General features: G+C 36.8%; 1 protein-coding gene across 5 annotated transcripts in view; it reads right to left on the bottom strand.

The window, feature by feature from the left end:
• The window catches only part of DOCK7 (dedicator of cytokinesis 7), a 163422-nt gene that overhangs the window by 14393 nt on the left and 132888 nt on the right, over positions 1–16141 (bottom strand). For all 5 annotated transcript variants that reach the window (XM_023754662.1, XM_023754661.1, XM_023754665.1 and 2 more), the window contains 5 exons: positions 15125–15283; positions 14370–14470; positions 13063–13255; positions 11335–11478; positions 8473–8604 (listed from right to left, as the gene is read on the bottom strand). In XM_023754662.1, coding sequence (XP_023610430.1) covers positions 8473–8604; positions 11335–11478; positions 13063–13255; positions 14370–14470; positions 15125–15283 — 729 coding nt within the window. The remainder of the gene's footprint in view (positions 1–8472; positions 8605–11334; positions 11479–13062; positions 13256–14369; positions 14471–15124; positions 15284–16141) is intronic.

Genomic DNA, 16141 nt, shown 5'->3' on the forward strand with positions numbered 1-16141 from the left:
CGGGTAGTTAAGCTACATAATCTTTACTCCCTGGAATGGAGATAAGAAACGCCTAACCTTTGTAATAGAAATTGACAGGATTAAAATCGGCTGGTATAAATACGGATGTAACAAGACAATAAACATCAGATCCTGATCAGTTCCTAACCAGAACTCCGACCAGAACTTTGGCTGGAGATCCTGGCTAGAGGTCCTGACTAGGCTGCTGATCAACTGAACGCAGCCTCCATGTCCTTCCTTCTTCGCCGACTCCGTCCACACCTTTGTCACAGATAATCAAGCAAAATGGAAAAGTCTGATCCTTAATTTATACAGTTTTATAATTTTTAAAAAAGTACATGTTAAAATACCCACATTTTTGTCAAGATTTAAAGTTTTTTTTTTGTGTGTGTTTTTTTTTAAAGTCTTTGGAGCCAAATAAATGTGAGGTTTCTAATTTAAAATTTTTTCACAAGTTATTTCATTTCAAAATTTAACAGACATAAAAATTAACTAATTTCCAAAGCAAAGGAAATCTTTCTAGGTAGATTAAATGTATTCAACCAAAATTCTGATAAAAACTATCAACATGCTAATGGAATAATAGCAAATTTTGACATAATTAAAGAACAAAGAAAACACTGCATGGAAAATAAAAATTATTTTAAAAAAATGAATGATTTGTGATTATTTTTCAAAAATATTATATACACGAAAATTCCCACAAATATTAAAATATTGTTATTCTGGCTGTACTCCTCTCAGAGGTTTCGAATTTAAGATACTATTTCAAGCCCTGATCAATTTGGCTCAGTGGATAGAGCCTCGGCTTGAGGACTGAAGGGTCCCAGGTTCGATTCCGGTCAAGGGCATGTACCTTGGTTGCGGGCACATCCCCAGTAGGGGGTGTGCAGGAGGCAACTGATCGATGTTTCTCTCTCATTGATGTTTCTAACTCTCTATCCCTCTCCCTTCCTCTCTGTAAAAAATCAATAAAATATATTTTTTAAAAAAGATACTATTTCAAATCTTCAATATCATGGCCTTTTAAATATTTGAAGACAGCTATTAACATTTATTTCCTTTAGCTATACTTTCCATATGAGAGTAATCACTATCCTGTATGCATTTTATTTGTGTGTTTTTTTTCAGTGCCATCTTTTAAAGTGTGGTACCTCATAAACTGATCTGATCAGTGAGGCTGACTGCCTCCCTGGATCTGGACTTGAATTTTATTAACGCACTTTAAAATTGAGCAACCATTTAAAACTCTTTATTTACTTTCCATAATAACATTCAGTTCAAGGAAAGACATTGAGTGCTTATGATGTTAGCCACTATTCATCAGTAACAGGAACATACAAATAAGATTTGGCTCCTCAAGAGAGTAAAAGATGTATTCAAATAATTACAATACGAAGGGTTATGTGCTAAAAAGTTGTACTGAGAAATATTAACCCTATTGGAGCCAGGTCACAAAAACGATAACACACAGACAGGGTTCTACAATTTGAGAATGAACACTGGATGTGGAAGGGGGAAAGGATATGCCAGCAGAGAAAGAGGGAAAAGGGAAAATCTTGAAACAGAATGTCTGTAAGGGAAACCATTCATTCACATATTTGAGTGCCTCCTATGTGTCAATAAACTAAATCAATGAACAAAAGAGACAAAGAGGGTGGTCAGGATAGGTCTCCTCAAGAAGGTGACATCTGAGCAAAGACATGAAGAAAGTGAGTTATTCATGTGGATCTCTGGGGGAAGTGGATTCCAGGCAGAGGAAAGAGCCAGTGCAAAGGCCCAAGGGCAGGAGCCTACCTAATGCGTTCCGAGAACAGGAAGGTGGTCCTATGACTGATGCAGAGTTAAGAGGTAACTATATGGAGTGGCTGGAATTAAAAATGAATGTGTGTACACTAAAATGAAGGAGGGAGCAGCAGAGGCAGGAAAATTAAGAGTCTGAGTAAATTTATTTTCTTTCTTTTTTAAAAAAATAAATCTTTACTGTTGAAAGTATTACATATGTCCCCCGCCCAACCCCCATGAGTAAATTTATTTTCAACTTAGAGTTCTCCAGTGTCAAACCACTGACGCTATCAGGCTCATGAAAACATTAACACATAGCTTTATCTTCAGGAAAAACGTCACTTCCATCTTTATTTTCTCTTCAGAGTTTTGGACCACAGAATGATAACTGTTTTCCTTTGAATTTGAAAACTAAAAATCCGCTTTTCTTTAACCTAGCCTATGATTTCCTAACATAATCTTCCTTTATTGTTATGAACTCTTTTGGAACTTCCCACATACTTCAACTTATTCTTCCTTAGCAGTTCTACTTATTGAGTTGCACAATCTTGTGGGTGATGAAACTATCCCAGACAAGGAAATCCATCTACTCATCTATCCATTTCTCTAATGGTTGAAATTTCTTATGAGAAATATATCTTAAATCTGTATTTCATAAGAAACATTCTGTTGGGCTAGTTATATATTTCTACAATGACATCACTTCTATAACTTCTTTTATCCTCACTCAATTGTTTTCCCTTATATTTCCTTCAAGTTAACTGATTTCCATAAAGGCATACCAGTATTTCACACAGTGGTAGTTCCCTTCTATTAGATCTATTCCTCTTAAGAGAACACATTGCCCTGGCCAGTGTGGCTCGGTTGGTTGGGCATCATCCCATGCATCAAAAGATTGCCGGTTCGATTACCAGTCAGAGCACATGCCCAGATTTCAGCTTCAATCCCGACTAGGAGGTGTGCAGGAGGCAGCCAATCAATGTTATGCTCTCACATTGATGTTTCTCTCTCTCCCTCTCCTTTTCTCTCTCTCTAAAAATCAATTTTAAAAAAACTTTTTAAAAAAAGGTAACATTAAAAAAAAGTAACATACTGAAAAAAAAGAGAGAGAACATTTACACACTTTTATCAGTTTGTTTAGTCACAGGTCTCAACTTGGGGACATAACACCTCTTAGATTTTATTAACCAAACTAGAGGCCCGGTGCATGAAATTCATGCATGGGGGGAGGGGGTAGGAGGTCCCTCAGCCCGGCCTGCACCCTCTCCAATCTGGGACACCTCGGGGGATGTCCAACTGCCTCTCGCAATCCAGGACCGCTGGCTCCTAACCACTCGCCTGCCTGCCTGCCTGCCTGATGGCCTCTAACCCCTCTGCCTACCTGCCTGATTGCCCCTGACTACCTCTGCCTGCTTGCCTGATCGCCCCTAACTGCTCCCCTCCCGGCCTGATCACCCCTAATTGCTCCCCTGCTGGCCTGATCGCCCCTAACTGCCTCTGCCTCGCCCCGCACTTGGGACCTAGGACCCAGGATTCCCTCCTCTGGCTGGTTGCAGGCACCAGGGACCCGGGATTCTCTCCTTCTGGCTGGTCACACGCAACCCAGGACCCGAGCTGGCTTGACCCGGGCTGGCTGTAGCTGCAGGGGACCATGGGTGGGCGGCTTGTCCCTCTCCCAGGCTACAGGCACAGCCACTGGCGCCCGGGACTGCGGAGACCGTGGGGTGTGCGGATTGTCCCTTTCCCGGGCTGCAGGCGCAGGTGCAGCCACTGGCGCCTGGGACCGCGGGGCATGCGTCTTGTCCCTCTCCCGGGCCGGGCCACAGGCGCAGGCGCAGCTGCTGGCACCCGGGACTGCAGAGCAGGCAGCTTGTCCCTCTCCCGGGCCGCAGCCTGGCTGGTCCCCATTCCTCTCTCGCAAGCTCATTTGTGCCTGGCGGGTACCCTTTCCTCTCTTGCGAGCTCATTTGTGCCTGGCTGATCCCCATTCCTCTCTCTCCAGTGTTGAGCATCTGAGCCATTACAGCATGACGGCGTGATGACCATTTGCATATTAGCTCTTTATTATATAGGATTGTCTTAAGATTTCAAGTAATAGTAAAAATAATGATAATAAATATAGTACAACAAAAACAATAATCCCCAACATTTTTGAGTACTTAATATGTGCTAGACACTGGCTATCCACTTTACATGCAGTATGTCAATTTTTATCTCAATTTTGAGTGAGGTACCATTATTTCCCCCTTTATGTTAAGAGAAGGAAAAATAACTTGCCCAAGATCACATTCGGAGACCATACTGTGGTGGAGTTGGGAGTAAAATCCCAATATATTTGACACCTTGGTCCAAGTTCTTAATTAAGCTATATAATTCCCATACTCTATATACTGGTATACAAAAACTGGGACATAAGTATATATACCATTTGACACTTCTCTTATGTTTTCCCTGAGAATTTTTGAGAATATCATTGAGAAATTACTTGGTACTTCTCTTCCTATGTTTTGTCTTTCTCTATCTTACAACTATTCTCTACTATGAATACAAATTGTCTATTTTTGAATATAAATTGATCACTATTTGGTAAAGATATCTTTTTAAAATGAAATACACATACAAAATATGAGGCGGTTATAAAAATTTCCAAACAGAAATTCAACATTTCTCTTTAATAAAAATAATTTAAAATGCAATAATAAGAAATGATTAAAGCACATCGTATTTCCTATTATTTTAAAAATATGGACGTGGGAAAAGAAAAAATAAAAGTGGAGAGTAAACAGCCATCGAGGTACTGAAACTGGAGAGCAGATTAACAGTCACCATGATTCATAAAGGGTTTGTGACTGGTTATTTTGCATGGTAAATACTTTACTAATAAGTGTCAAGTTTTAGAGTTACCATTTACATACATACATAAACCCGCACACACATCCCCCAAAAGCTTCACCAACTCAAACAATTTATACCAAATCAAGGAGAATAAGGAAAAATGAAACACATTGCAAATATATAAGTGCACAAGGCTTTTCCTCTAAGTCAGAGTCATTCCACAATGTATAAATTATCCTCACGGAATTTCAACCCAGCGAGAGTTGAGAATACTAGGAAATTAGCTGGAAAACACAGTTGTTTAGAAAAAAATGAAATTACCGAAGTTTTCTGAGTAAAAAAGAAAAATATTCACATGATAGGAACTTACCACAATAGACAATAGTAAAAGTAGGGAGTAGGGTCAGCAACCAGGGGCAAGAGAGAAGAGAAAACAGAAGGCATTTTAATTAAGGAAATTTCAAAACAAATAAGCAGCAAATGGTAGCAAACACATTTTTTTAAAATGCAAGCATCCATTTAAGTTTTACAAGGAAAAAAGCAAAAAACAAGCGTGCAACAATTTTAGAAGCTACAAAGCTAAAGATCCAGTGAAAGGTAGTGACAAGATATAAACAAGAAAATAAAGCCTGTGTGACTTTTACCATGCAATAAACATGATGACAGAATGATATTAATGTCATAACCAGTGAAAATTATACCTTTCAGGGGTCGATTTAGCATCAAGCTGACTAGTAATAAACTGCTCAGAGGTTTCCATATATCTTTTATGCTTACTTTTCAGCTAATTCCACTTCACGATAGGAAATCCATAAGGAATGTTATCACTCATAGATAACCATGGCAAGTCTATATATGTCTTAATTGAGCCACAGAAATGAGGAATTCTATACTAAATATTAATAAGGTCATACACATTTCATCTAGAGAATTAAGGTAGATGCAAAAGTACAAAAAAAAAAGTTGGGAACCAATTCAGAAATGGAAGAAAATACAGTAGTAACATTTATTCCCAAGGTTTTCTATTTGGATCCCAAAACAAGGACTGCAATACTGAAATCAAACAGAAAGCCTAAGCTCTTTAGTCAACATGAACGTGACTACGAAGTGAGAAGGCAAAGCAGACAACTTTACAAGTACACCTAGCTTTAAATAAATCCGATTTATGAATACTTTGCTTTACCTCATCAAAATAAATTGAAACGCATTTTATAGAATTCTTTCCTTTACATAAAAATTTAAAATAATGGCAATCAATTTCTTTCTGGCATTTTAAGATTTGATTTATATATAACTTTCATGAGCCTAACCACTTACTACATAAAAGGCTGCACATGTCGTTTTCATTAAACATTAATTATCAAACACTGTCAGAATATGAGGTCAAATTAAATTTCAAGTTCTCTCAATCTCTTTAATCTTTCCCCCCAACAAAACTGAAAAAACAAAAGTGAATTTCTTTCTTCAGGAGTGCTTATACTCAAGGTGAAGTGACTCAAGATCAAATTAACACATTCTTTCATCAATTCTAAGATGCATAATTGTTTTTGCATACATTTTAATATCTCTGTAGTTGGCATTAATCTTTCACCTGATAGGATATTGTGGTTTAATACACAGGTTTCTTTTTTCTTTCTTAAATGCATGTAAATTAATGGGATGTCTTACAATTGATGGCATCTTAGATCAGATGAAATACAGTATTTTCTATTTACACCTCTGAGCAATAACACATAAATCGACCTCTGTAAAATGAGGTGAAACAATATGGTTAAAAAAAGAAATCTGTGTGTAAATGTTGATGAAAGAAAATGCTTCAAGGGATAAAAACAAACTAAAGTGATGACAAAGTGGCTCATTTACCAAAGAATCTCATTAGTGTAATATGGATTTCCATGCACTGCCTACACCTCTTAATAATAAATTAAAAAAAAACAACTTACAGTATTTTAACAAAATTTCTTTGGTTAATGAATTCAGTTGACAGCAGATAGCAACAGAATGCCCACAGCTAGCACATGTGGGCAAAGCATTGGCATAAGAAATCTGATCAAATCAATCTATTAGTGTCTTTAACTAACTAAAACATTACCTACCTCCCAGCCAGTACTCTGTATAATAAAAAGTAAAAAAGGGCAGGTCATAAAAAAATTGTTTAAAAAGAACAAAAAAAGGCCAAAGGAAGTTCAGTAGTATAAAGAAAGGCACCATATACCATAAATTCTTCTCCACTGATAGAAGACACTAGGATATTTTTTAAACACCATTCTTTCACTTTTAAGACCTCTGATAATTTTATAAATTGCTTGTTCAAAACCTAATAGCTAAAATTTTACCTTTTAAAAACTTTAAAAGTGAAAGTACATATTTTGGGGGAAAGAAAGCCTACTGCTGTTCCATTTGTCTGTCTAAATTAGATCTCTCACTAAACTCAGCTGAACTACCTGGGGTAAATTGGAACAGAAATTGCAATTTTGCCCAAATGCCTTTGGTACAAATGGATGAAAGTTTCTTGGAATCTACTAGCTCTAGATGTTCCAGACCTGACCTGTGTAATTTGCAGTTTACAGCTCTAGAAGCTGGGATAAGGCTCCTTTGACAGTATATGTATAATTAATTATAACCACCCCCCCCCCACCCACTTATGAATCCTAGTAAATCTTTTGCAATTTCAGTATTTTAGCAGACAACAATAAAATTCTGGCATAACAGTACAGCAGCCTTATTTTAAGACTGTTAAAGTTTTTAGATTATATCATTTCATCTTAGTCCATGGCAAGAAAGAAGAAGTCAAGCTGATAGACAATAAAGAAGTAGTACTGAATACAGAAGTGGATATTCAGATTCCACTTCCTTCTTAGATGATGGCAGTAGCAGATAACAGCATGGGTAGCACAGGAAAGGGAACAGTAAAGTGGAGGAGGAGAAGGCTCAATAGGGTATTTCGGAGTATTTAAATGGAGCCAAGGATTTAGTTTCAGGGACATCAATTGCTAATAGTTTAATTGTAAACTAAGTTTATTTTAATTTTAATTTTTGTGATTTGTGGATTCCATGAACTATAAACAAGTATTGAAGTTATACTATTATAATTGAATACACATAAGACAACCATTTTATTCATTATTTTTATATTAGAAATATATCAAAGAATGATTGAATGGAAACATCTAGGACAGTGATGGCGAATCTATGACACGCGTGTCAGAGGTGACACGCGAACTCATTTTTTTGGTTGATTTAAATATATAAAATAAATATCAAAAATATAAGTCTTTGTTTCACTATGGTTGCAAATATCAAAAAATTTCTATATGTGACACGACACCAGAGTTAAGTTAGGGTTTTTCAAAATGCTGACACGCCGAGCTCAAAAGGTTCGCCATCACTGATCTAGGATAAACAGTGAAGTCTAGTTGAAATCACAAAATATTAGGGGTTTATTAAATTTTCTTATCATTTAATAAAAAATTAACTTAAAAAACTTTTTTGGCAGCCTAGAAATAGAAATCAATTTAAAAATCAGATTCATAATTATAACTCACACTATGAAACAGAAAATAACACACAATTAAAAAAAATTTGGCAACTAGAAATCATTTTAAAAAAGTGATAAAAAAAAAAAGACAAGCTGTGTGGGAAACTTATGATGATATTAATCTACTTTGGATAAATTTAATTTTTTGTTAATGAGCCTTGTTTTGGTACTGAACCATCATTTTGACACCGTTCATTTGTAACCTGATTAAAATGGTCATTCCATGGGATCCAGTTTGACATCAATACAATGCAACACTAATGCTTTTAGACAGTTTCTCCATTTATACTGAAGCTAGAAATTGCAATCATTACCTGATGAACAATTTTGCTGAATGCTTCTTGAAGTTTACCATGAATTGTGGATAGTTTCTTTGCATCTCGATTAGCTTCATGAATAGGAATAAGTACTTTGTACACCTCATTAACTGCTTCATACATGCCAGCCTATAAGAATAAGATATTGCTTTCTTTTATATCAACAAGAAAGTAAATATTTACACTTTATGAATTTCTGCTAAAACAATACCAACTGAAGCTTTTTCAATAGGACATAAAAACAAACAATACTAATTTTAATTTTACTAAAACTTAGAAGAATTTTTCACAATGTATTATCTTCTCTAGATAGATATACACAAATATATGTGTGTGCATTTAACATACATATGCATATTTATACTTCTATATAATCTGAATTGGATTTTCTGCTTCTACCTACCCAGGATAGGTAGGTAGAATTATTAATTATAATTATTACCTTACTTCGCTAAGGTAAATATGTATATGTTTGAGTACTTCTATCTGCAGATAAACTTTTGCAGAAACTAATTCTGAGCAGAGAAATAAAAGAAATCCAATTATTACATTGGTCACAGATACATAGATATCAGATAACCTGTGGCCTCCAACGAAACTAAAATTATTTAACTTTTCCAAAATATTAAACTGGCACAGGAAATTGCCTATGGAAAAACAACTGATTTATAACAAAACATGAGAAGGTCCTGAGTCATCAAATTTTCAGATTTTATTCCACTAGTGGCTAGTTGGTCAGTGGTTGGCCAAGGGTTACTCTGGTTATACTCAGAGTGAGTGACGAAATGTGTTTGTACTACTCTTCCATTCTCTTGTCCTTAATCATGGGTTGGTAGCTGTAGTGAGGAAAGAGAGGTTTTCCAAGAGCCATTGAGTTCCCATTGCCTCACAAATCAGCAAACATATTTTCCCAAGGAAATAAACATATGGTTCTTATTTTCTAGTCAGTTCACAGGAGTATGTTTAAGCAGTCACGTAGCTATAACAATGAAATATATTTAGTGTAACTAAAATGCCTCAGTAATTATTTTAATTAAGATTAAATAGATTAATGGGAAAAAATGAAATTCATAATTACATGCTATTTATTGCAAAAGAAATTCTGTAATTAGGCCACAATTTGAATTCACTACTGTGAATTATTAAAATTACAAGCACACACACACACTAATACACAGTGTATATTTGTCAAAATATTCCATTAATAGCAAAAAACCTTTTCCCCCTGCTAGTTCAGATCAATTATATTGAAACTCGTGGAGCAGAAATCCAGGGAAATCAGGACTGTCAAGGTTCTCAAAGACAAAAAATTTTAAAGTGGACCAACACCTAACATCCTTAGAGTCTAAGAATTATATTTATTTATTTAAATTATTCTTCTTCTAAATCCTTACCCGAGGACATGCTTAGAGAGGAAGGAAAGGCTGGAGAGGATGGGGGGGAGAGGGGGAGAGGAGGAGGAGGAGGAGGAGGAGGAGGAGGAGGAAGAGGAGGAAGAGGAGGGGGGGAGAGAAAGAGAGAGAAAGAGAGAGAGAGAAAGAGAGAGAGAGAGAGAGAGAGAGATATTGATCAGTTGCCTTCCATATGAGTCCTGACCAGGGATCAAACCCAAAACAGACCAGGGATCAAACCCAAAACACAAGGATGCTCTAACCAACTGAGCCACACTGGCTGGGCTAAGAATCATTATATTCAGATTACCTGGTTCTAAGTGCCAATACAATGCAGATGAGGATAGTCAACCGGCTAGTGTGGCTCAATGGTTCAGCACACATTATTACTAATCTGGAGCCACATTACATATATTAACTCATTTAATACTGACAACATTCCTATGAGGTAGGTACTATTACTAGATGCATTTTATGGATAAGAAATGTAAGGTACCAATAGGTTGAGTAATTAGTGCCTAAAGTGATTTAATTACTAAGGTGGCAGAGCCAGGACTTGAATTCTGGCTGTTTGCCTTCTAAATCTATACCCTTAACCAATGTATTGCAAGGTAGGGCTAAGGTCAAGAGAAGAAATGACCAATTTCTAATCGTGGTGCAATGGGGAAGTTGGGGCAGCATTGCATATTAACTCAAGCTACCATCTTACGCTAACATGTACCCCACTGCCTCCTAAACCTTGGTGCTGGGACACTAAACACTCAGCAGAAAAGTCACAGGAAGTAGGTGACCCTATCACCCTGGTTAAAGAAGGGGATTCAGCTAGCTATCTCTCCTCTCTCCCATCCTAGAGCCACATGAATACTGAAATTTTTCACATACAGATGTGGAGGGACAGGATTGGGGTTAAAGCATGGTAGAGTAGGTCACACAGGGATCTAGAATGTATTTCATGAAATTCCTGATATGTGAGCTCCAGGCCACTAACACCTACCAATAGGGCTACCAATGAGATGAGAAACGATGATCTTCCTGAGTACCAGGGTGATACTCAACACACTCAAACAGATTCTCCCTTTCATCTAATACACAGGCCATGCCAGTCTACCCAAGCAGGAACTGAAATTGTTTAGAGTCCTTGTTTTCTTCTGTTCTGTTTTTTTAATAAAATTCTGTTCTGTTTGATGGTGAAAGTTTTATAAACAATAATAAAAATCTGTTGTAGATTAAGGGTTGGTGCATAAACAAGCAAATAAAAAACACTAAAAGTGGCAGATTATTAAGATTAAAAGGAGAGTAAGCAATAATAAATTGATGAAGAAGATTTATTCCTAGATAGTTCTTAAGGTACTCAGAGAAAACTATTGTAAAGGAAAAGCAGGATCATAAGCAGAGAGAATAAATATACACATCACTAATAATCCAGAGGTATGTAACTGGGGAAAGAGAATGAGCATGAGTCACTCACCATAGAGAAAGAAGCAGCTGCTTGCTCCAGCAATCCCACAAGTCCTGACTCAGTGAAGTACTTTCCAGAGCAGATGCCTTCTTCATCGGGAGATACAACGTCATCTGAGACTGCAGACTCTTCTAAAACATTAGATGAAATATTCTAGGGAGAAAAAAAATCGAAAAGGTTTGTGAAATGGAATTAATTTCTTAGCATAGAAGATGTATATGAAGAAGTAATTTAAGATAAAATATAGTGATCAGCTTAGGTTAAAATAAAAAAGGGGGTGGTCAGCCTGGCTAGTGTGGCTCAGTGGTTGAGCACTGACCTATGAACCAGGAGGTTATGGTTGGATTCCTGGTCAGGGCACATGCCTGGGTTGTAAGCTTGATCCCCAGTAGAGGGGCAAGAAGGGTGCAGGAGGCAGCCGATCAATGATTCTCTGTCATCATTGATGTTTCTATCTCTCCCTCTCCTTTCCTCTCTGAAATCAATAAAAAAAAAATGTTATGGGTAGTCTATGCACAGAGAAAAGACAAATCTCCAAAATCTTTTTGTAATTTTGGAGATGACAGTAAAATGACAAGATGACAAGAAAACTTTTCTATCAATAAAAAGTTGTGAGAAATTTTTTTTAAAATCATGGGCTAAGAAAAATATTAATATGACATAGGACATCTAAGGAGATTTAAATAGTATTTAATTGATCTTGTCAAAATTCCCTATGATGGAAATTAAGGTACAAAAAACCATATGGTCTCTTTGATTTGCCCAACATACATTGAGTTAATAAAAAACTCAGGTATAATAAAAAAAAAACCTTTACTCCCTAAGATTGGGATCAATCATTAGTTCTACAAAAGAAATGATAAATATATACCTTAAATATTTTATTTTAATGTAAACACTGACAGTAGATATACACTCATTTGTCAATTTTTCAAGTAAGTCTAAGACCTTTTCTTTGTGTATGGGCCTCGAGATCAGAGTTCCATGTATGTACTCTTGACTAAATACCCATAATGCAACCATTATTTAATATTTTCAGTTTTTATAAAGTAGAGTAAAAATTTGAACTTAAAAAGTTTATAAAATTATTTTAGATTTTTAGGAGCTTTTCCTAAAATCTTTTCTATCCATCGCGTCCAAAATTAACTCAACTGTTCTGGAGACTCACTTTTATCAAGTCTTTGCAAATCATTCGACCTAGTTTTCAAAGAAACAATAACTTACTTTCTTTTTGCATTTGGATTTCATCAGAGCATATAATATTTAAGCAAAATTAGACATTTTCCAAACCTGGCATAACAGGTTTTTAAGAAAAGTAACACATAACTGACTCTTTGTAAGCAAAGAATTCAACTAGTGAATCAGAGGTATGTAACCCTAGTAAACTACCACTTCTGAGCGAGGTATTAGCATATTTTATACAGAGGATGGAGAATGTTGGTTATCTGGTGTGTTCAGTAAAAGCCAAGGAAGAGTTTCTACTGAATTTTGATTCTCAGTATTTTGAGTGTATTCTATAGATGACATAAAGTCCATAGTACTTTAGGCAAAGAGAAAAAACATACACGCACTGGTAATGCAGAGGTAAGACCATGTGGAGAGAATTAGCAAGAAGTACTCGCATACCTTCCATCGTTATGCTTTCCCTTCCAGACGAATTCATCTAAACACCAGGGAGAAAAATTACAACCAAAAAAGGGCATACCTCGATTTAATGTAAGTCTGGCGGATTCCTACCTGAAATGTTACACACCCCACAGGGAGATATTTGCGGTCCTCCAGCATGCTCAGATACTCCGCAACCAGTGCTGCTGAGTGGACCAGGCACTGCGCAGCCTCAGCGTGATTGCTGCGCTCCGAGTGCTTGCCAGCCATGTTCTGCAACCAGGTCAGTCGCAGGTCCGGAGAGGTCTGGTAGCCCTTGGCAATTCTAAACAGAACAGAAATTCTCCCCAATTAGCATTTGCTTCCTAAGCTGAAAGGGAGTTTAGATTGCTTTTTCCTGGTAGTGTTTACCTACAAATTTCCCTATGAGGGAAATTAAGGTACAAAAAACCCAACCAATTAAGACAAGTTTTTTAGGGGAATGGAAATGTCTTTGTGTATGCTTAGAGAAAATAGCTGTGGGCCCATGGAATGGGCAACATCAGTTTTTTTTTTGAGGGGGGGAGGAAACTAAAAATAGACATGCCATATTGAAATCTGGCTATTAAAACAATAAGGGAAAACTATGAGAATTTATATGTTCATTATGAAAAAACATAAAGACGTTTTATATTCAAGAAAAAAAGACTTATAAATATATTTGTCTTTTTTATGCTCTTTAAAGAACTCCAAAACTGTGAAAAGAGAGGGTCATGTGGCAAAGAAAAAGCCTCAAGTTTTACTTACATCTTTCAACATATAATAGGAATTACAAAATTCTCAAAATGTGCCCCTAGACATAATCTATAGCAGGGGTCCTCAAACTTTTTAAACAGGGGGCCAGTTCACTGTCCCTCAGACCGTTGGAGGGCCGGACTATAGTTTAAAAAAAAACTATGAACAAATTCCTATGCACACTGCACATATCTTATTTTGAAGTAAAAAAACAAATCGGGAACAAATACAATATTTGTATTTGCATGTGGCCCGCGGGCCGTAGTTTGAGGACTCCTGATCTATAGCATAACCATATTTATAGTCAGGAAAATTGTTATGATAAATATTACTAAAGGATTGATTTTTACATTTAAAATAGGGTTCTTGAGCCTTCTTAGGAAGTCTAGGGCCCAAGACGCCAAGGTGTTAAATATGTTCTGATTATTTTTTAAAACGCTCTCGTTTTTTGATAATCAATAAATATACTGAACAATTATGCATAGTTCTTAAAAGAAGGGGTACACAAGGGATGTAAAAAAGCAGCCTAAAAAAGTGTATTTTTACTTTTCAATCTACCATTAGGAAATCACTTAATATTTGTATTTTTTTATCTAATGTTTCCTGTGTCTTACTAATTTAAGCCCATGATATAAGCTATTATAAGTGAATCAAACAAATGGTACCTGTACATTAGATCAATCAACATTTCAGGATCCTCCTGGTGTTCCTTCATTTTAACAGTATCAGAAAGGATCATATGAAGATTGAAAACCAAATCTTGGACCTGCAGCAGAGAATTATATGAAAAACATTCTTCAATTGCCATTCATTCACAATTACTAAATTAGTTTAGAAGATATTTCCGAAGAGTATCTGAAGATTTCAAAACAAATAATTGATATAGTTAAGAGTGGAATTGCTGGAGTATGGTGGGGTAAGGGTACTAAACTTTCCACAAATTCCTCAGCAGACTGTTTGTTTTTTTCAGTTCTTTCACTTGGAAACAAGTAGAACTATAAGTAGAAATAAAATATAGGGATAGAATAGATATAAAAAAGAATACAAAATATAATTCTCTCCTATATTTCTGATTCTCCCAAAAGGTAGTTTGTAGAAAACTCTAGTTTTTAAGGCAAATTACTATTTCAATAATAAGTGGAAATAACGTTTCATCATAAAACTTTTTGGTTGCCCATACTGCCTGTCTACTGTTCTTTCTGTGACAAATACACAGAATTAAACCCTTCTTTATTTAATCCAAGAAGGAAGAGTAGCTTATTGAAATAAAAAATTCATCCCTGTCTATGGCATATGATATGTGGATTGAAAGAAAAATACAGGTTCCTCCAGTAAAAAACAAAGATTGACTTAACAGTTTGGAAAAGTGCCTATTTACAATCCTTTTTCAATTAATGATCTAGAAAGTGGCATTTCTGACCTGGTCAGGAAAGGTTGTTTCTCTCAATTCCAGATCTTCTTCAGCATAGGTCAAGATCGTCTTCAAAGAACGTCTTAAGAATTCTTCATTAAAATTCTGAGATGTACCCACCAAGGAAGATAGTGACATGGTTACCTGCATTTTAACCCTGGCAAAGTTCTGTAACAGAGAAATTGTCAGGTTACCATTTAATATAGGAGAGCTTAAAGGAACAGTCTAAAAGAAAAGGTTAGTTAGTGAAAAAAAATACCACTCTAAGCAAAATACTTTTAAAAAGTAATGAGATATGCATATTAAAATCTTATTTTAAAAAGAACATAAAACTTACAATTTTGCTGTGAACAATATGCTACAGAACAGGGTTTTAAAAAGTGCCATGTTTTACAGTTAAATTAGAAATTGTGCCTAGACTTAACATTGACCTATTATGAAATACTAAAGGCCCAGTGCACGAATTTGTGCACAGGTGGGGCCCCTCTGGGTGGCCTGTGGGGATAGGGCTGAAACCCGCAATCCAACACTGCCTGCAGCTCCTACCTGCTGCTCCCGCTCATCCTGGCCCCACTCGAGGAGTGGCACGAGGGAGTGGGAGGGGGGAGCCTCTTGAGGGGAGTGGCTTGTGGGATCGGGCTGAAACTGGCTCTCCGACATCCCCTGAGGGGTCCTGGATTGTGAGAGGGTGCACGCCAGGCTGAGGGACCCTTGTGGTGCACGATCGGGCTGGGGAGGGCTCCAGGGTGTGTCTGGCCTCATCTTGCCCAGTCCCGATTGGGGTCGGCCGTAGAGGGACACGGGAGGTTGGCCAGCCGGAAAAGGACCACGGGAGAGCTCCAGGGATGTCCGGCACATCTCGCTCAGTCCCAATTGGCCAGACCCCAGCAGCAAGCTAACCTACCAGTCAGACCATCTGCCCCCTGGTGGTCAGTGCATGTCATAGAGAGCGATTAAGCAGCCTTAGCATATCATTAGCATATTAAACTTAGATTGGTTGAACAGTCGACCGGTCACCAGACGACC

Source organism: Myotis lucifugus, unplaced genomic scaffold (genome assembly GCF_000147115.1).
Source record: "Myotis lucifugus unplaced genomic scaffold, Myoluc2.0 scaffold_63, whole genome shotgun sequence".
Taxonomy (NCBI): domain Eukaryota; kingdom Metazoa; phylum Chordata; class Mammalia; order Chiroptera; family Vespertilionidae; genus Myotis; species Myotis lucifugus.